General features: G+C 46.6%; 1 protein-coding gene across 12 annotated transcripts in view; it reads right to left on the reverse strand.

The window, feature by feature from the left end:
* Nucleotides 1-305: 305 nt before the first annotated feature.
* The window catches only part of EHMT1 (euchromatic histone lysine methyltransferase 1), a 172543-nt gene continuing 151154 nt past the window's right edge, over nucleotides 306-21694 (reverse strand). For all 12 annotated transcript variants that reach the window (XM_050926301.1, XM_050926299.1, XM_050926308.1 and 9 more), the window contains 3 exons: nucleotides 17233-17311; nucleotides 8249-8424; nucleotides 306-1663 (listed from right to left, as the gene is read on the reverse strand). In XM_050926301.1, the coding sequence (XP_050782258.1) occupies nucleotides 1480-1663; nucleotides 8249-8424; nucleotides 17233-17311 (439 nt within the window). In that variant the 3' untranslated portion in view covers nucleotides 306-1479. The remainder of the gene's footprint in view (nucleotides 1664-8248; nucleotides 8425-17232; nucleotides 17312-21694) is intronic.

The raw sequence follows: 21694 nt of genomic DNA on the forward strand, positions 1-21694 counted from the left end.
TGAATGTTTTAGAAGAGATGCACAAAAAAAATCCTGTTACTGCACTAATTACAGTATTTAAAGATATATGCAAAAAAAAAATTAAGATAATGACCTGCCGAGCCATCACACAAAAGGCGATGGCAAATTTATTCACACTACAATACTAACAATTTAAAAAAGGTTTTGTGTTTTTTCCTGCATTTTATACTAAAATCACTTTGTTCTTTTTATACAATTGATAGTTTATATTCACGTGGTGAGTAAAAATCACACCAGAATCAGCACCGTTTTTGTTTTGTGGTTTCTTCTCGTTGTTGTGTGGGTGGGTGGGTTTTTTTGTTGGTTTTTTTTTTTTTTTTTTAATGCTTTGTCCCAAATGTTTAATAATGGTAAAAAATAAATCTGTTCATTTCAACTTCATAGTGTGTGGCTTAAAAATTAAATTGGAGGTGCCCAGAGTTGAGAAAAGGGAGGGAATGAGCTGGTGACAATGGTATCTCCTCTCTCTGGGATGTGTCCTATCTGATGCTTGCCCAGCCTGAAGCATCCTCTTGAGAAATACGTCAACGCTTCTTTATAGTATACGGACCACTTTGTTTTGTTTTAAAAAAGCAAACTGATTCTCTCAGAAGTTAGTGTCTTGTACAATCCCCATCCTTCTCTAAGATTGCTAACGCAGCAGGAGAGGCAAATCTTTCCACTGGTGAAACCAACACTGAGATAGTAACATGCCCAAGGGGCAGAGGTGAGAGCTTTTTAACGGAGAAAGCTTGGTATGGAGCAGGGGTGGTGGGGAGAGAATCTCTGGCAGGCTTGGAACAGAGACAGGGATGCGGGGGGGAATGAAGGATTCTTTTCCATTTTTCTTTAGGAAAAAAAATAACAGATCGGCAGATTTGGTAACCGACAGGCATCTGTTAGAAGCAAAGAACCTCTAGCTCCTAGCAAGTGGGCCAGGAAAGACCACACCGTAATGTCCTGCCAGGTGAGGGAGAAATTTGTGGTTTAAAAGACCTGCCCCACAAAGCTGCGTCAAGTAAACCAATGTCAGAACCATTCCTCCCTGCACTCCTTTAAAAAGCAAGTTCCAGCAAGTATTCAAAGTTTATTGTAAGAGAACTGGAGATGACTTGGCATAACGGTTCCATTCAATCAATACCAGCGTTCTGAAGAGGAGGGATAAACTCTTCCCTTGGCTCTGACAATACTTCGCACATTAAGAGATGGATGCGAGGAATCTTGCATGGAAAAACTGCGACAGCCGTCCCTTCACACTCACTGTAAAACCCGCAGCTTTCCAGGGGTGGAGAGGGAGGAAAACGACAACATGGAGTCTGGATTTGCTTTCACTTATTCCTCAAGTAACAGTCGGTGGCACATCCCTAGATGTCACGAACCCCTTGGCTTTCCTTGAATGTGTTTTCTCTTTCAATGGAAATTTCAAACAGTACGTGAATCTATCGAGTTAAAACAGTTCAGGCTCCCGGGAGCGAGTCCTCAAAAGGGGCCGGCTGCCACGGCAGAGCTGGTGTCGGGGAGTCCGTTCTCCTGGGTCTCCCGGGAGGATGTGCTCGCTTGCCGTTGGGCCAGGGCTGTGCTCGAGTGTTTGCACTTGGGTGAACCGCACTGACAGCTGAAGTATTTGCCTTTGATGTCCCAGAATCGGTCTCCATAGTCAAAGCTGGAAGAGAAAAGCAGCGAGGGACATTTGGTCACTGGAACACAACAGGAGGGATCTGTGTGCGCATGCAAACAAATACTTTAGGGAAGCAGAGAAGAGCTAAACCAAAAAAGGTTGCACAGCAGGGGTTCATACACTTCATAGCTTGTGCAGGCTGAACTCACTGCCCACCCCAGGGGTTCCCTGTCCCTTTCCATCCCTCCCCCATCAAAGTCCCTGGGTGCCACTCTCCCATTTCTTTTGTAGGGACCCACAACTTCCCTCAGGCTCACCCCTGCCAGGGGTGTGTGCGCCCTTCATTCCCCTTCTGCCATACCAGGGTCTCCCACTCTGTCCCACACACCAGCAGCCATGTGCACCCCATTCCCATTTCCTCCATGGAGGGGATTACGTGGAAGGGGCTCTGTGTACCCCCCTTTCCCATACCAAGTTCCCTGAATCTTCCCTCCACCAGTTGTGTGTCCGTCTCCCCCATTCCAGGGTCCCACCCTCACTCTCCTCCTGCATGGCAGGGGCTCTGGGTGCCCCCATTTCCCTTTTCCCCTCCATTGCAGTCTATCTCCCCCACTGCTCAGAGTTCTGTGCGCCCCATTTCCCCCCCACACACCACGGGCTCTGATGGAATCTGTGTGTACAGAGCCGATCCCTTCTAATGGGCTGCTGCCTGGCGCTTGGAAGCAAAGGATGAAATGGGCCAGGAGGGTGAGTGCCTTCTCCACTCCATGCGGGGGCAGAGCCCCTTTGGCCCAGGGGAAAGGTGCCCCCTAGAGGCTAAAACCCTTTGTGACATCCCAGAAAAGGTACAGTAACAGCAGCAGGTCGAGATTCCCCTCCCACACCAGCCTTGGTCAATATGTCTCAATCTGGACTTGGCAGAACCACGTCTCCTAGTCAGGGGTTGATTCAGTCTCGGTCATTAGCATCCCTGCTGAAGCTGCCAAGAGGGGACCATTCGGTGCAACCAGTGATGGGAGTGCTCCAGCTGGACAGAGCCCCACCAGTGACATTCACCCAGCTGGTGTACTGCACAGTGATGGCAATGCCTCCGTAGGAGTGCCCGGCGGGGCCAGACGGAAGGTGTCCCACTGCCAAACCACTCAGCTCCCTCTCCCACAGAGGTTGGCAGGAGGTCTATGCAAGCCTCAAGAGGGGAACGGACAGCACGTAAAAATGCTCCCCAGCCACGAACATGACAAGCCTGGGAGGACTAGATGGCCCAGGGGACATCATGATGGGGAATTCAACACTTTTGCTCCACGTGGCCTGTGGGTTATTCTATCTGGCTGGGGGGTAAGAAGAGAGCTGTGATCTCCCTTTCTACCCCCTGGGCTGGTCCCTGCACAGCAGGGGTGGGACTCTCTAAAGAAACCAGTACGGACACTATCCACGGTGCAGCTATAAACTTACTAGGGCCACGGTTATGTGGGGAACAACATTTCCCTTTTCTTTTGCCATGTCCCCCCTTAACTGGCACTGGAGCCCTCTCTGGCTTTGGTGCTTCCTAAACTGCTTTCTCACTGCTGCCTCAAAGGACATCTCATCGGCAGTCATGACGATGGTACAATAGAGCTGGAGTTGCCTCGGGGAAACCCATCTCCCTGCAGCTCCTCCCACCTCTTACTGTATCGTTACTAGGAACCATCACGCGGAGAAACTAAAGCAGCAGGGCAAGAACGCTGCGCAAATTGTGCCGAAACGTTTGTGACATCGTTACCCGATCTTTAGGAGCTTACTGAGCCCCACCAGCTCAGCTCACAGGTCTACCAAGCAGGCATCGGATGAGAACGGACTGCAGTCACTGCTACCCTGGGATGGATGTGAATGGGGACACTTCTGTGCAGAAGGCTCCCTACCCTGTAACCATGGCCCCGAGCCACCCAGATCCCACAGACAAAGAGCCTGACGCATCCTAAGTGATGGCTAGAAGCCATCCATAGAGGTGAACAACACAACATACATGTCTGCAGTCTTCCCTGTCCATCTGCGCAGCGATAAAGCCTCAGCCACAGAGGCTGCAATTTTCTATTGTTAATCACTATACATTCACCTTCCCACAGCTGAGAGACGCGAGACACCATAGGGAACGGCTCTCAAAAACCCGGTAACGAAGCTCGTTTGTAATGGGAGCAGATGCCCTGCTGGAGTCTGGCACAGGGCTGTATGCTGCCCCTGCATCCTGGGAATACCCCTGGGGACCACTGCAGCTCCTCTACACTGCCGGAGAGCAGTAAAGGGACTGTGTGGGGGCTGGAATCCGGTTCAGTCCCTTCAGGCACTCACTCGGGAAAGCAGAGATGTCTGTACAATGGTGAGCTGTATTAGTGTCAGTCACTGGAGAGATTTGTAAGTCAAAGAAGACACCTGAGGGATCGAATCGATGAATCAGAGTCTGCTATTTCAAACCCAGCTCTGAGCTCGGAAACCAAAACGCTGCCCAGATCAGGCTGAAAGCAGACAACAGGCCGTTTGGTCCAGTGAGCTTCCTGGTCTGGGATCTACAAGCACATCAGCAGCAATGGCAAAAATTGCCAGTGCAAGTAGCACCAGTTTGGCATCAGCCCTAGGCCCTGGCTCCTAGATGAGCTGGGTGCTCTGCACCAGACAGGAAAAATAGCCTCCTGCATTTCCTTATCCTTTCAATACAGAGACTGGAGGTGCCACTTCCATGGCCACGGTCAGGAAACACACAGGTGTGGCAAAGCATGGTAACTGGTGTGGCTCTGCCCCTTGCTGGGCGTGTGAAACAATGGAGGGACTGAACGGGGGTGAAGCCAGAAGAACAAGTAACAGGGAGCACACAAAAGAAAGCAGCCCCTCCCCCCCTTAACTTATGCCTACACAATTCCCAGTGCTTCTGGGGCCACAGTGTGAACAGGGGCAGCTTCCACTGGGCCCCATTCCAATGTCACTCCGGATTGTCACCAGCATAAGTAACTCCACTGAGGTCAATGGTGTAACAGTGACAAAACCAGTGAGAGTCCAGATCGAGGCCACTCACTTCAACAGGAACTGCACTTGCTCTGCCAGGGGCTCAATATGATCCCTTCAGAATACGAAGCTGACGTGATTTACACTGATTTTCATTTACACAGTTAGTTACTTTGTCCTGCCTGTTTTCAGATCAATTCATCCCGGATGTGCTGCGTACGCGATAATTTTTGCCTCACCTCTGAATTCAGCCCCTCTCTCGGAGCCAAGGCAACCTCTTCACCCAGCTTCACTTCTGAATCTCACTTTAAAGAAAACGTCAGCTCTTTGGGGACTTCCCACGTGTTTCTATGGCCAAGCACCCAGAACACATTCCTGGCCATTTCCAAAGAGGGTGGCCTCTGAACTGTACAGCTGGTCAAATTTAGAGCACTGTTGCCATGGTGAACCCACTGGACCTACTGGTATTTTGCTTAGCAATAGTTACTACTCTCTGCAATCCCAGCGTCGGGTGCATGTTGGAGGTTACCATTAGCCTGTATACTGGCCTCCTCCTAGGATTCAGTAGCAGGGTTTTACATTGTGTGACTCTTGACCGTAAGGAACAAGAACGGAGCAGCTGTCATTGGGCCACCACGTCCTCTATCCCTGCCTTAGATAATGGCTGTAGGCCTGACTTGACGTGAGCAATTAAACATGCAGGTCGCCTCATTTCTTGCAAGACAGGATTGGGGAGGTAATGAACAGGCTAAAAATGAAATGTCTGTGCTAAGGTAAGCAATGCATCAGTGAGCTAAAAGACAATGTCTGAGTTAGCGACAATAAGAGGGGGAAAATCTAGGGAACCATTTACTAACAACAAGATACAACGGACAAGAGAAGTCAGGAGCATAAAGATGAAGTAGGGAGTAAAGTTGAACATGGACAGAGCATGCTGCACAGGGACTGGGTCCTGCAGAGTAACCAAGCCAGTCCCAAAACATGCAGTGCTATGTATAGGAACTGCAAGGACACGTGTATCGGTGTGGAAGGAGGAGATTTTCTGTGTAACTTCGGATGTGTTGTACACCCTGTACGTGCCCCTCACCCTGGAGCCGGATCAGCTCAAGGGTTGTTTGAGTGTGTGTCAAGAAAGAAACCTCAGGGATGAGTTTGGAGTAGAGCTGAGTTCTTGGGAACCAAGCAGATAAGGTCTCACAGGCTACCCCAGCAAATGCTAACACTAGATGCCACAGAGGAAGGATGGTCTAGTGGTTACAGCAACAGACAGGGAATCTGAGTAGCCGGGTTCTATCACTGGCTCACTGTGATGTTGTCAGGGTCACTTGAGGACAGGATTCGGCTTTGATTCACATAGAATCATAGAACTGTAGGACTGGAAGGGACCTTGAGAGCTCATCCAGTCCAGTCCCCTGCACTCCTGGCAGGACTAAGTATTATCTAGAGCATCCCTGACAGGTGTTTGTCTAACCTGCTCTTAAAAACCTCCAGTGACAGACATTCCATAACCTCCCTAGGTAATTTATTCCAGTACTTAACCACCCTGACAGTTAGGAAGTTTTTCCTAATGTCCAACATAAACTGTCCTTGCTGCAATTTAAGTCCATTGCTTCTTTTCCTAGCCTCAGAAGTTAAGGAGAACAAAGTATCTCCCTCCTCCTTTTAAAAACCTTTTATGTACTTGAAAACTGTTATGTCCCTGCTCCTCTTCTCCAGACTACACAAATCCAATATTTTCAATCTTCCCTCATAGTCTTGTTTTTTAGACTTTCAATAATTTTTGTTGCTCTTCTTTGGACTCTCTCCAATTGGTCCACTTCCTTCCCGAAATGTGGCACCCAGAACTGGACACAATACTCCAGCTATGGCCTAATCAGCGTGGAGTAGAGTGGAAGAATTACTTCTTGTGTCTTGCTTACAACACTCCTGCTAATACATCCCAGAATGATGTTTGCTTTTTTTGCAACAGTTACACTGTTGATTCATATTTAGCTTGTGATCCACTATGATCCCAGATCCGCAGTGCTCCTTCCTAGGCAGTCATTTCCTATTTTGTATGTGTGCAACTGATTGTTCCTTCCTAAGTGGAGTCCTTTGCATTTCTCCTTATGGAATTTCATCCTATTGACTTCAGACCATTTCTCCAATTTGTCTACATCATTTTGAACTTTAATCCTTTCCTTCAAGCACTTGCAACCCCTGCCAGCTTGGTATCATCCGCAAACTTTGTAAGTGTGCTCTGTATGCCATTATCTAAACCATTGATGAAGACACTGAACAGAACCAGACTCAGAACTGATCTCTGCAGGACCCCACTCAACACGTCCTTCCAGCTTGACTGTGATCCACTGATAACTACTCTCTGGGAACGAGTGATTGCCCAACCAGTTTTGAACCCACCTCAGGGTACGTCTATACTACCCGCCAGATCGGCGGGTAGTAATCGATCTATCGGGGATCAATTTATCGTGTCTTGTCTAGAAGCGATAAATCAATCCTCAAATCAGCACCTGTACTCCACCTCGGCAGGAGGAGTAAGCAGAGTCAACGGGGAGCTGCGGCAGTCGACTCGGCACTGTGAGGACGGCCAGGTAAGTCGAAGTAAGATACTTCGACTTCGTGTAGCTGAAGTTGCGTATCTTAGATCAATACCCCGCCCAGTATAGACCAGCCCTTATAGTAGCTCCATCTAGGTGGTATTTCCCCAGTTTGTTTATGAGAAGGTCATGCGAGACAGTATCAAAACCGTTACATTTCATGCAACTCCCTCTAACTTGATAGGGTTACACAGAGTGAGAGTAAGGGGAGCACTGTGCTCTCTGGGGCTGATTCTTCACTGCCTGGCACCTTGTGTTGTCATTTACACCCGGGCAAAGCAAGCATGAGACTCCACGTTTCTGATCTAGTGGAGTGGCACACCCACTCTGCACTCTATGAGGCAACAGAAGACCTATCCTGCTGCATTTCCATCTGACCAGCGGTGAATAGAGACGCTTCCTGACTTCACTTCACAAGGGGGGTGGGGCAGGAAAAGAAATTCATTACATGTTTACAAATTGCTTTGAGATCCCTGGAAGCATTAAGGGAAAGACAAACCCAGAATGCACCTCATCAGCGGGGCAAGGATATGCACAGGAGGGAAAATTCCTTCCCAACTCCTGCACCAATCCCTGTACCCCGTAAGGCATGAGGCTTGCTTACCCTTAGCCTGCAACTGACCGACATCAATAAGAATCTCTAGCTCTGATAGAAGTGCTTTTCATCAGTGGAGCTCACAGCACTTTACAAAGGAGGCGAGCATTGTTTACGTCCTAGTTAACAATGGGGAAACTGAGGCACGGCAACTTGCCCAAAGTCACCCAGAAGGCCACTGGCAGAGCCAGGAATAGGACCCAGGTCTCCCAAGTACCAGACCATTGCACTAACCAGTAGGTCACTATCCCTTCCCCAACCATGGAATTTCCCACTCTTAGGAACCCAAGCAGCACTCCAAATGTTCGCTTACACAGCTTCAGACTGGGCAGATGTATCGCTTTGGAAAGAGTCGTCTCTAGCCTAGCTCCTAGATTCAGAATGCCCCAGAAACCCCACGAAATGTGGAACATGAGCACAAGGACAATTCCCAGGGGAAAGGCAGACCCTGTGGGTAGCACATACCCGATTTCCTCGCCGGCTTCAATCTGCCTGGTGCTGAAGAAGGCGATCCTGGGAAAGCGCAGGTCCTGGTGCGACATGAACACTCGCACAGGGGTGAGGTTTGGCTCACAGAGATGGTTTATAAAGCGGCTGATGTTGCCATAGAAACGAGCATCTATGCAGTACACCTCTCCATCCTAGAGGGAGAAACAGTAAATGTTGCATTAGGTGGTGTTATTTAAAAGCAACTGATATACAGGTCACTTCACAGTTCACACACAAGGGAATTTCAAGATCTTTCAAAATCCTGGAGTCTCGGAGCCTCCTACTTGAAGACTTAAAAGGCCAAACCATTAAGCATTACAAAATACACGTCTCTTCAGAAAGCACTTGGCCTGCACGCCTGGAGGCTGTTCGAAACACTCCTGACCTGAGAAGCCACGTGTGGAGCTGAGCTGGATGATCTGCTCTCCACAAACCTGCTCTGCTAAGGCACCAATCTGCTACAGTGGTACTTCTGTTACATGCGAACAAACACCTGGTGGGTAAAAGGCCGGTGGATTCAGGAAACAGCATCTCTCCTGCCCTGCTAATTGAACATGACAGCTGAGAAGCACAAAGCAGGAGCTTACAGCAGACACACTACTTCCTGCAGACTACAGTGAAAGAGAGAACACATACATTCTCCCTTTCCATAATGCTCTCACAGCAGTAACAGTAATATTTTGTTTTCCTTGAAAATAAGAGACTCCCTCAGGGCTTTTTATTCCAGCGAAGAATGACTGTGCAAGCTGCAGGCTTTAATTACAGAAGCTAATTTCAGTCACACACAAGCCAAAAGCAAAAGGATCCATTAGTGGAGCTCACATTCCCTTCTGGGCAAGCACCTCACAATCCTTAATGAATCAGCTGTGCCAGAACTCTACCAGCCAACTGATACAGGAGCCCCAGGAGAAGACATCTGAAGATGTGAAAAAGATACACACTTGGTTTACACTGAGCAGCCTGCTAGTTTTTAAAATTCAGCAGGCTTTGCAATTTTAATGGTATCTAGTTCAGGCTGGGGTGTTGAGTCAGGCCGGGGGAAGAGTCTGTTGGATAGAAAGGTTGCAGAATGTCCGCCTTAGGGTATAGTGAGGAACATGTCGCTCATTCCACAGTGAACAGAGAGCAATGAGAACTTGATCAGAGGGCTTCAGAGAAGGTGCCTGAGCTGTTTGCAGCAACAGGACAATAAAACCCACCACACTAGGATTTCATAGAGGGTTTAACCCTGAAAGCTGGTCACTGCAGTGGAAAGGGTCAGCTTCTTCAGCTGTGATTCTGTGAACGAGTCTTTTCTGGTTTTGCATGATATGCAGGAGCAGGGTATGTGCCTGGCGGTTCGCAGGTGCATCAAGCCTGCCAACCTCATTGTGTGTTGACAAAACGAGGCTCTAGTTAAGGAGTCATGTGAGGAGCCAGGGAGAACCAATGTGAACAGCAAAGAGGCCTGGGGGTTGTTTGCCCTCCCTCTTTTAACATAGAGAAAGCAACATAGGAAGGGGGAGGTTGAGGGTATGGATCACACAGTGAGACTTGAGATGTGGGCCTGATCCTGCCACTCTTATGCAAGTTCTTCCTCATGGACACGGTCATTGTTGACTGCAGTGGGACGACCTGCATAAGGAAGGGCAGCGGGAGCTGGTCCTTTGCTTGTGACATGCAAAGTCATTTCCAACACCCCAGAGAACTGAACTAAAATGTAGCTCAGTAATGGGGTGAAGGATGGACTTGTGGGGGGGACACATCACTGGGAGTCACAAGACCAGGGTTCTAGTCTCAGCTCTGCCACAGACCAGCTGGGCATCTTTTGGCAAGTCCCTTAATCATTCCGGGCCAGGACGCACTAGAAAATCATTGTCTGAAACATATTAACTAACTCCACGTAGCTTTCGAATGTACATGGACTAGCCTTCCACTTCCCCATATATTAAATGGGGTGATACCACCTAGGTCAAAGGGGAGCGTAATTCATTAATGTTTGCTATGTGCTTGAGATCTTCACATGAAAGGTTCTAAAGGAGAGTCACGTGTTACAGTTAAAGCAGGCAACTTTCATTAACAAGAGGCTGCAACTGATAAAACCCAATCTCATCTTTCCCAAAGATCCCGAGAGAATGTGCGTTTCTCTGCATTTCCCTAGGACAGCAAGACGATGGCTGTCCTTTTAAAAGGGGAAGCCCAGACAACATCCACTATAGGACATCCTGCCCAAGAGCACTGAATTGGCAGAGAGCTGGGGCTATCAAACAAATGTTTGCTTTTTTCAAACACTGAACAGGATGTGCACGTAGGACCCAGCAGCATGCTAAATAAACCACAGTGCACACAGCCTGGAGTGACAAACAAAGATAACTAAAATAATGCCCCTACTGCTCCTTTGTGCTACAGGGCAAACTCAAACTCAGCCATTCTCCAGGGATGCTGAGCTTTGCAAGGCAGTTGCCTGGCTGGGTAGGACTTAACAGCCTCTTCTTCCATAGATTTCAAGGCCAGAAGGATCCATTGCAATCATCTTGTCTGACCCCTGTATAACACGGGCCGCAGAACTTCCCCAAAATAATTCCTAGAGCGTCTTTTAGAAAAAAAATCCAATCTTGATTTAAAAACCATCAATGAGGGAGAATCTGCCACGACCCTTGGCAAATTGTTCCAATGGGCAATTACTCTCACGGGTAAAAATTTCCACTTTATTTCCTGTTTGAATTTGTCTAGCTTCAACTTCCAGCCACTGAGTCAGGTTATACCTTTCGCTGCTAGACTATCATTAAGTATTTGTTCCCCACTGACACACTTATTGACTGTAATCAATGAATCTTCTCTTTGTTAAACTAAGCTAAATAAATTGATCTCCTTGAGCTATTACTATGGTTTCTAATCTTTTAATCATTCTCCTGGCTCTCCTCTGAACCCACTCCAATTTATCAACATCCTTCCTGAATTGTAGACCCCAGAACTGGACATGGTATTTCAGTAGCAGTTGCACCAGTGCCAAACACAGAGGCAAAATAACTGCTCTGCTCCTATTCACAAGTCCCCTGTTTATGCATCCCAGGATCGCATCAGTGTTTTTGGCCACAGCATCACTCTGGGAGCTCATGTTCAGCTGATTATCCACCACAACCCCCAAATCTTTTTCAGAGTCACTGCTTCCCAAGGTAGAGTCCCCCATCCAGTAAGCATGGCTTACATTCTCTGTTCCTAGATGGATACATTTACATTTAGCCATATTAAAATGCCGTATTTTTTGCCTGTGCCCAGTTTACCAAGCAATCCAGATTACTCTGCATTAGTGGCCTGTCCTTTTCATTATTTAGCACTCCCTCAATTCGTGTATTATCTTCAAACTTTATCCGCGATCTTTTTGTTTTTTCTTCCGGGTCATTGATAAAAATGTTAAATAGCATCGGGCCAAGAACCGAACCTCATAGGACCTTACTAGAAACACACCTCCTCAATGATGATTCCTCATTTACAATGACATTTTGAGATCTAACCTTTAGTTAGCTTTTAATCCATTTAACAGGTGCCGTGTTAATTATATATTGTTCTAGATTTTTAGATCAAAATGTCATGCGGTACCGAGTCAAACACTTTATAGGAGTCTAAGTATACTACATCAACTCTATTACCTTTATCAGCTAAACTTGTGATCTCAACAAAAAAAAAAATCAAGCTAGTCTGACAGCATCTATCTTCTATAAACCCGTGTTTATTGATTTTATTAATTGACTTTATTGAGTCGCATATCAGACTCCATTATCAAGCTCAGGTTCGATGTCAGGCTGACAGGCTTATAATTAAGGTTAAGATTTTATCACAGTTATTTTTAATAAAAGTCAGGGCAATAAACAAAAATTCACAGAAGCCTGTGACCTGTCCCCGACTTTGACAAAATGGGCCTGAGGAGGGTATGAGATCCGGAGCATTGCTGTGGGAGGGGAAGGGGGGCGGGGTCCAGCTGCGAGCTGTGAGGGTCCCCTACCGCTCGCCGTGGCCTGGAACGCCAGAGCCCCCACCAGCTGACAGCTCCAACCCTGCTGCTATGGGATGAAGCAAAAAACGTCATGGAGGTCTCTTGAACTCACGGAATCCATGATTTCTGTGACATAATCTTAGCCCTATTTATAATTACCTGAGGCATCCCATTTACCCTTTTTAAATCCTGGCACGACATGAGCTTTCTTCCTGTCTTCTGGGACTTACCCAGCATTCAAGACTTATAAAAAATCAACATTAACAGTCCAGTGAACGCCTCCACCAAGTCTTTTAAAACTCTTAGTTGAATGTCTTCTGGACCTGCTGATTTAGAAGTGTCTAACTTTAATATTGCTGTTTAACATCCTCCTGAGGTACTATTGTAATGAAAAATGTGTTATCATAGGATGACATCATCTGTTTTTTCCCCAAACACAGAATAGAAATATTTTTTGAACACCTTTGCTATTGCTAACTCTATTATTTCCTCACAGCTAATTTGGCTCATAAATTGGTTTCAGTTTTGTGAAACTGGCCCTTTTAAAGCACCAAGCGTAATATATATCACTGGTCTGAATTTTACTCTGTTTGCACATGATCACTCATACCTAAGCTAGCCTTAATTTTTCATTCAGTGATCAGTTCTGCTCCATCTATCAAGACAAGGTCTAATATAGAATTCCCTTGCATTAGTTTCAACAATTTTTGAGTTAGGAAATTGTCACCTACAATATTTAGAAATTTCAAGGATGTTTTAGTACTGCCAGCATGACCCCTCCAGCATCTGTCACTCGAACTGAAGTTCCCTATGATCACACAGCTTTCCCTTTCCTCTACATTATAGATAAGGTGCATAAGGAGCTGGTCTTCCTGTTCCCTAGTGTGATTTGGTCTGTAGCAGACACCAACTAATGCCCCATCTTGTGCTTTACCTGTTAGAACACTGATCCACAAGCATTCCCGATCATTCTCTTCTGAGTTACTGGTGGTTGAAAACAGGTAATGCCATTTTGGACATATTTTCCAATCACTCAACGAATAGCAGGGCCTTGCCTTCTGTTTCCTGCCTACACCTGATTGCAGTCTGCTCTCCCTTGGCTGGTTTTGGCTGACAGGTCTCTTTCTCTGATTGATTACTCCCAGTTGGGGGCTGTTATTCCACAGATGATGAAGTGAAATCCCACACAATTCCACTTCCCTGACATTCCTGGAGAGACAGCTCCACCCTCCTCCTCCCGGTTAGTAACTTTACATTAGCTTTCTGAAAACGGGACTACATGTGGCTGCCAAAAGGCTCAATCTATGATTAATCCACAGATTCTCCATCAAAGCTCGCAATGGCTACCTAAACGGAGAGGAAGGATGGTCCCGTGGTTAGAGATTTAGCCCATGAATTGGTTCGGTTCAAATCCCAGAACCGCCGCAGACTTCCTGCATGATCTTGGGCGAGTCGCTTGTATCCATTTTACAGCTGGGGAACTGATGCACAGAGCGGCTAACTGCACTTTCCTACCTCACAGGATTGTGGTGAGGATAAAGATGTTAAAGACTGTGAGGTGCTCAGATTCTATCGGAATAAGAACCTAAGGCACCCAGCCTTCAACCTTTATGCATCTTCGATATTGCAGCTGCTGGTGAAGATAAACAAGATGCACCGTTTCACTGTGTATCCTGACGCCTCTTCATTGACCAAATCTCAGAAGTTAGGTGATGAACATACCTAAAGCACTAGGTCCTAATCTGCTCTCTCCTGCCCCACCCTGCAGATAGCTAATATACCATAGGGATCGGTCCTGCACAATACTTTCTCTGGTTTACCAGACTTGGATGGAATTGTCCTAGAATCTGTTCCACAGGCCCCTTTCCAATTTAGCTTCTCTTAAAAAACGTTCCCATCTCAACTCCAGTCATTACCGATTACTTGACCGCCATCCTGATGCGCAGACTCATGTCCTCCCTCCATTTCTGGGGGGAGAAGGGGAAGCCATTGTGGCTCGTTTCCACAACGCTAAAACTGGCCTTTCTGATAACGATGCTCAAGACAGTGGCGACTGTCTCTCCTCACTCCGTTAGTGCCATGTTTTCAGTGCAGCCTCAGCCATTGTAGCACTAAGAGTACTCAGTGGGGTCTGTCCTACTCTTGCACATAAACTCGCTCTGATGCCCAGAGATTGTCAGGCCTCCATGAATCGGCAGCAGCAGCAGCACTCCAGGTTATAAAGCCACCATATGTTATCTGACATCCTGCTGGTACTCCTGATTCACTTTTTCCAGGCATTTCCACGAACGATTTTCCCCAGCGCCACATGAGTTTGCACCAGCTACTACCTTCACTATGATCCTAGTGGTTATGGTTACCCCATTATAATTTATTTGTCTAACACTGCCGATTTACAATGGATCTGCTGTCTCATATCTCAGCCCAGTGATTGGTTAGCTCCTCAAACGTAGCCCTAGCGAAGAGGAAATGCTGCTCCCTGACCCAACAGATCAGCTAGGCTTCTTTTCTGCTGCCTGACATTTCTACTGAGAGAATCCTGTTTTCCCTGGATCAGCAATGTACAACCAGGGGGCTTCTCCATGTCCTCTCAAGAAGCCTCTAAATGGTGTGGTTGGACTATCCTGATGGTCAGTCCCACAGCGCTTTACACAACCACACAAGGGAGCTGAATCCACTCTCACTCTCCAGTTGCTGAACAGCCGCGGTTGGGAGTGCAGCAAGCAGGCCACTCCAGAGCTCAGCACTCTGCACTTCTCCAGGAAGACCCAGATTTGATTCCCAGGTATGATCTCTCACTCCTCGACATGGCAGAGGCTAGAATTACTCTGGGGGGGAGCCATTATCGAGGGCTTGGCTTTGCTGTACAAGTACTGCCTTCCCTCTGCATGACACAGGAGTAGAGGGGCTCTGGAGAGAAGCAGTAAGGGGGAGGCACAAGGAGCACCCCAAAGAGAAGATCCCCTCTACTGCAGGGCTTTCTGCATTCCAGTCTCAGAGCCCGAAATGCTGAGCCGTGCTTTCACCATTCCTCACTGGTTGGTCAACCCAATGAAGCTGTGCCAAGTTTCCAGCGAGGGCAGAATTTGCCAGAGCTGGTTCCTCATGGGAAGGGGATGATCGGCACATGCTACATTAGGAAAGGTCTGTACTGGCTGCTGGTTAAATACTGTGATCATGCTAGAGACAAAATCTTCCAATATAAGTGGTTACGTGGCCTTGGCCTGCTGGCTTCAGTGACCTCCCTACATTCATGTCTGTATGTAAGAGCTCTGCCAAGGCAAGTATCTAGGATGCTCCCAAGTTTATGCATAAATCTTTAAGGCCTTGTCTACGCGAGAGAATTAAATTGGGCAGCGCTGGTGTAAAGCTATGTCTTTACTAGGAGGGCATTATCAGTATAGAGACACGGGTATGCTACACCAGCAAAGCACTCCTGCCACAGAGGCAGCTAGACCGGCAAAGATGCACTTTGTCCCACAAACAAAACAAGCTGGGCCGGTAAAAGCAGTCTTGCCAGTAGAACTATGTCTCCGCTGGGCTTCTCCTTGACCAGCGACGTCGGTCAGGAATCACACCTCCTGACACAGCTTTCACGGCAGCAGTCTGTAGCGCAGACCTGCACTGTTCAATGTTGGTGCAGTTGTACCGGCCACTGAGCACCCTTATTCCAGAATTCCTAACACAGCTTCCTGAAGCAATGGCTTCTGGGAGATTCTGAAAGGCCATCTGGGAGCTCAGAGGAACTATGGGAGAAGAGGTCAGACTCCCATAATACCATGAGAAATTAGCATAATTTCCCCTTACAGAACTCCTGGCAATTCCCTGGTGCTAGCATCATTTCTTGGTTATTTATCCAAAAGGGAAGCCAGGATGAATGACGGGTTTCTGATCTATCGCTTATCCATCTGCCTATTCCCTACAGTGTATTTTCAATCCTAGGCCCAGTCAGCCTTATCGGCAGAGCATGCTGAAGAAACACAGGACAGATGTGGGTTGGCAGCCATGTTGAAATGCCTCAATCTAGGCTGATGGAGAGAAGGTGCAATGTGGAGATGATGGCCTGGTTAATCTTTGGAGGAGCAGGATGCAGCCTACTAGCTAATCCATGGATGAACAGACTGACCCTGAGCATTTAGTGAGGTTTATGAGAGAGGCTGGTCCTTCTACTTTTCTGATTTCAGAGCACTGGCTACATGACTCCTCACTGGATCCTTCTTTAGTGGTTGGAGAGGCCTCTCCCTTTCTTAAAGGCAAAGCCTCTTTTTAATCTTTAACTGTCGAACCAATACGGAAGCAGGATGGAAGCTGGTTTGCAGCTCCCCACAGAAAGTCATCAGCATCACCTTTCTGTACATTTGTTATTGCCAAGGACAGGTTCGCATAAAGCTTCCGCTCAGACTTTTAAAAGTGAGTTTAAAGTCCCTGAGAAAGGAATGAGCTGATGGCTCGAGGGACACCAGTCCTTCTCGGGCCAGATGCAGCACACCCAGCAGCACAAGCTTCCCCGCACTGCCCTGCCAGGGTACCAGAAGCCAAACCTGAAAGGTCCTTTACTGGTGAGCTAGTATTTCAGTCTATCAGCTCATTCATCGGTGAGCTCTTTAGTAAGACTGCCAACATGGACGCTGATTAGTGCCAGCTGGGGATGGGCTTTGCTACAGAGGTACTTGGACATTAGACATCAGACTGAGACACCAATTTAATTCACAGAGCCATTAGATGGGAATAACTTGCAATGACTATCGACCTGAGCTGCATTCAAACTGCTGACCTATCTCAGTCAGGCTTTGTACCCCATTACCAATCCCCTGAGCCACACAGTCCACGCTTTACTTAGCCATGAATAGATAAGGTGAGAAGTGCATCCCCTCTCCCAAGATCTCGGACTGCTCTGCCCAGCAAGATGAGGACAAATTTTCTTTTAGCTCTTTAGAGTTGCAAGCGCTGGCTTTTGTTTTGCCAGGGAGTTCCTTGAACACACTACCTTGTTGTCAAGGTCAAAGAGATAGGAGTCCTCTTCACGTACATCTGCCTCCGAATCGGAAATCAGCTCTCCAACGTACCTGTCGGATGAATGGGAAATGCAGCAATGAGATGCTTGTGCAGATGTTAGCTTGGATTTTAACATCTTGCCTCTTGTGTGCAAAGTAAAGAGTGAAAGTGACAAATCAGCCAGTATAAATCAGCATAGATCCATCAAAGCCAGTGGGGCAATGCTGATTGACACTGAGAATTTGGCCCCATATCTCTAAAATAAAAAAACAAAATTCCTTTACTCAAGTTACTGCTAATACTTTTGAACATTAAAAGTGAATTTTAAAAAAGGATCCACTTTCCCCCCAGTAACAGGCTAGTTAGTTTTGCTTTTGTTTACTGTCCACCGACTTTCTGGTTCTCATATACAATATTGCAACACTTGGGCTGCACACACTGTAAGAGGACGTTTACATACCAATGCATAATTGTTTGCTTTGGAATGTGCAAAAAAACATGGAAATATTGTTACTGGTCATAGAAGCTACTTACTTAAAGCCTTGTCTTACCATCTCCTAGATGTCGACATTAAGTTAACCTGACAGTGTCCCTTTAAGTAACTGGGCTTCCTACCACCTTCAAATCAGGAGTACAGGTATGACTTTATCAGAGTCAATGCAGTGACACTGATCTAAAACCAGTGTCACTGAGATCGCCATCATGCCCGGTAAGTATTCTGAGATGTCAGCCTTCTCCTCTCCGTCTGAAACGGCTTTGCTTCAAGTAGAGGATTAAATATTTGTAACCTCTTCCATGCTTGACACATTGCCAGCCTAGCTATCACCATTATAATAATGATTTATTTGTATTACCGTAACGCCTAGGAACCCTAGTCATAAACCAGGACCCCACTGTGTGACAGACTGGGAAACAGAAGGAAAGTGAGACAATCTCCATCTGTCTTATCTTATATTCACATTGTAAGATCTGTGGGACAGGAACCATACTTCTGCTGTGTGTGTGCACAACACCTAGCACAATAGGGTCTGGGTCCACGGGTAGGACTCCTACGTGCTATGGCAACACAAATAAATAAGCAATAGGAGTGACAGATTAGGAATATGAGTAAACGTCTTTTGAAGAGAAAACTGAGATTTCCATACTCCTTGTTCCTACCGCTCTTAACAGCATTTTCAGCTTGCAAGCGCTTTCCAACATTAACTATGTGCATTTACCCTTGTGATGGTAGCATTTGACCCCAGGGCCCTGGAGATGAAAGCCTGAAACATGAACCCTGAGAACCACCAAACATTTCATAATAGAGGGGGCACTCAGATGCAGTTCCTGACCTCGAGCAGTCTGGCACAGAATTGCTATATCAGGCTAGGATGCCGACTGCATGTGGAATCCTATCATCTTGCCTTCAGTGCATCTTGGTATCTATTAACCGCTCCCATATGGCTGCAGCATTAGTGAAAACAACAACATCATTAGTAACCTAGAGCAATAGAGGATTATGGATGGAGCAAAATTGCTTTAGTGTCGCACAGTAGCCAAAACCAAAGGCAGTTCAAAAGCAGCTGAAAAATGGCACCCGGAAAAGCATTTTATTTTGTGACACTCCTTTTGATAAGCAATTGGGAGACAAAAAAATTAGTTAAAACGGAAGTTGAGATGTAGCTTGTATGTTCCTTTAGGGCCCAATTCTACAACCACTCTTCACTTTCAGCTGTACTTACTCATGGAAATAGTCCCATTGATTTCCCAGATCAGAAGTCAGTGGAAAGACTTGCATGAGGCAACTGTTATTCAGCAGCACTTTATCTATCTATCTCTTACAGGTTTATATGGTGTCCGTCACTTAGGTATCTGAGCACATTCCATGTAAAAATCAATAGCGAAGTCAAGACTCGATGGAGTCTCTGGATCTTCTCCTTTTTTGGGGTAAAAATTCTGCTTGGCACAGGTTATTTCTATGGCAGGCTGGGGGACAAATCACAAAGCATATGAGGTACGGAATTGGAAACAGGTATCACCAGCCCCCTTAGCTCTGTCCCTGTGTCCCACCAACCTGAGCACCCTCTCTACACGCTATTCTGAACATTCTGAAGTTAATAGGGACATTATTAGCAAGGAAACAAATACGCTGTAGATTCAAATCAATTCTCCCTGGAGAGCTAGTTGCATATGGAGCTGGTAACAGGAGCGCCTGTTTCAGAGGAGTGATTCTGGCATTGTGGTGCCATCTTTGAAGAGTGGGCATGTCATAAACAGATAGTTAAGGGTTAATGTCTCTTTTACCTGTAAAGGGTTAACAAACAGGGAAACAAACACCTGACCAGGGGACCAATCAGGAGACAAGATACTTTCAAATCTCGGTGGAGGGAAGCCTTTGTTTGTGTTTTTGGGTTTGGCGTTGTTCTCTCTGGGTCCTGGAAGGGACTAGACGGGCAACCAGTTTTCTTGCCAATCTCCCTGCTACCGTCTTTTATAGTGAGTAATTTAGTAAGAAAGGCGGTTATAGTCTTTTGACTGTTTCTGTATTTGCAAATGTGTAGTTTGCTGGAAGTATTTTAAATTGTATTTTGCTGGGGGGAGGCTTCTTTCTAGTGTCTATAAGCTGACAGACCCTGTAATATTCCATCTTGAATTTACAGTGATTTTCTTTATTCTTTTTTCTTTTATTAAAAGTTTTGCTTTTAAGACCTGTCTGATTTTTCCCCTTGTTGAGGCTCAAGGGAATTGAGTTTGTACTTAACAGGGAAGGAGAAGGGAGGGGGGAAGAGAAAGGGGGGGAAACCCACCTGATTTCTCTGTGTTGTGATTCAAGGAGTTTGAATCACGGTGATCTCCTAGTGTACCCAGGGCGGGAAAGATCTGGGAGAAAGAAAGGAGAAGGGGGAATCCCTTTGTTTAGATTCACGGAGCTTGAATCTGTATATCTCTCCAGGAGCCCAGGGAAGGAACACCTGGAGGGGAGGAGGGGGAAGGGAAATGGTTTATTCCCCTTTGTTGTGAGACTCAAGGAATTTGGGTCTTGGGGTCCCCAGGAAAGGTTTTTGGGGGGACCAGAGTGCCCCAAAACACTATATATTTTTGGGTGGTGGCAACTTAACAGATCTAAGCTGGTAATTAAGCTTAGAGAAATTCATGCTGGAACCCCATATTTTTGGAATCTAAGGTTCAGATTTGGGGAAGGATACTATGACAGGGCATGGGTTAATTGACTGAATGTACGTGGAGGGACCGAAGACCTACATTTTACTAGGCAGAATATCGTTCCAAGGACGTACACATAATGTAGACATGGCAGCATGGACCGGAGGTTTCTGTAGTGGAGCGGTATGTAGCAATCGTTCTCAGCCTGCGGTCTATGGGAGCAATTGCTGGCTTGTCTAGCTCTTCTTGTTTTCAGCTGCCAAGCTGCATTTGAAGACAGCTAAATGCTTCCTATGCAAGTCATTGCTGTGTTTTGCCAAGGGGGTGTTTTGCAATCATGAATGGGAGGGGAGGGGGCTTGAGTGATCGTGAACGGGAGGTGGAAGACACTCAGTTAAAATCTGGTCCAGAAAAATTACTCTGCTCTGAAAGTATACTGACTATGCTGGAATGGAGTAATTTTTACTCTGGAATAGAATGTTCACAAGGGGAGCTATTCTGAAGTAGCTATTGTGGAATAGGTTATTCTGCAATAGCTACTCCAGTCAATTTCCCCTTGTACACAAGCCTTAAGGTGTGTAAACACTGGGGTTTCTTTCCTTATGGGAATAAGGTGAGGGAGGGACAATTCCAAGCCTGGCATATAGACAGTTAAAGGTAAGAAGCTAGTGTGGCTGGCTCACCAAAGGAGGGTGAGCTGAAGACTGACCTATGGTTATATTGGTGACACTTAGGGTACGTCTATACTACCTGCTAGTGTTCGATGTATCGAGAATCGATTTATCGTGTCTCATCTGGACGCGATAAATCGATTCGCTAATCGACGCCCGTACTCCACCTCGGCAGGAGGAGCGCCGCGGCAGATGACTTGCCGCCGTGAGGACGGCCAGATAAGTCTAACTAAGATACTTTGACTTCAGCTATGCAAATAGCGTAGCTAAAGCTGAGTATCTTAGTTTGAAACACCTCCCCTTTCCCCCCCTCAGTGTAGACCAGCCCATAGTGGGGGCATGTTACGTATTCATTCAAAGTTGGTTAGTATGTGGTTCATTTTTGTAATGGAGAAGAGGTACAGTGTGACAGGTGAAAGGGTGCCATGAGTTGTGGATGGGGATAAGCTGAGCTAAAGTGGCTTGTGGTATCTTCACTCAACTCTGCAGTCCCCAAAAATGTCACATTAGTGATCATTTTATTACATCATTACCTTAATTTTAAATTTCCTGGCATTCATGCCTTCTGTTTAAAATTACACTTCTCTAATCAGCTGTTCCTCATATAACTTGTGCGTTTACTCTAGTGTAGTGTGGCAGAGT

Source organism: Gopherus flavomarginatus, chromosome 17 (assembly GCF_025201925.1).
Source record: "Gopherus flavomarginatus isolate rGopFla2 chromosome 17, rGopFla2.mat.asm, whole genome shotgun sequence".
NCBI lineage: Eukaryota > Metazoa > Chordata > Testudines > Testudinidae > Gopherus > Gopherus flavomarginatus.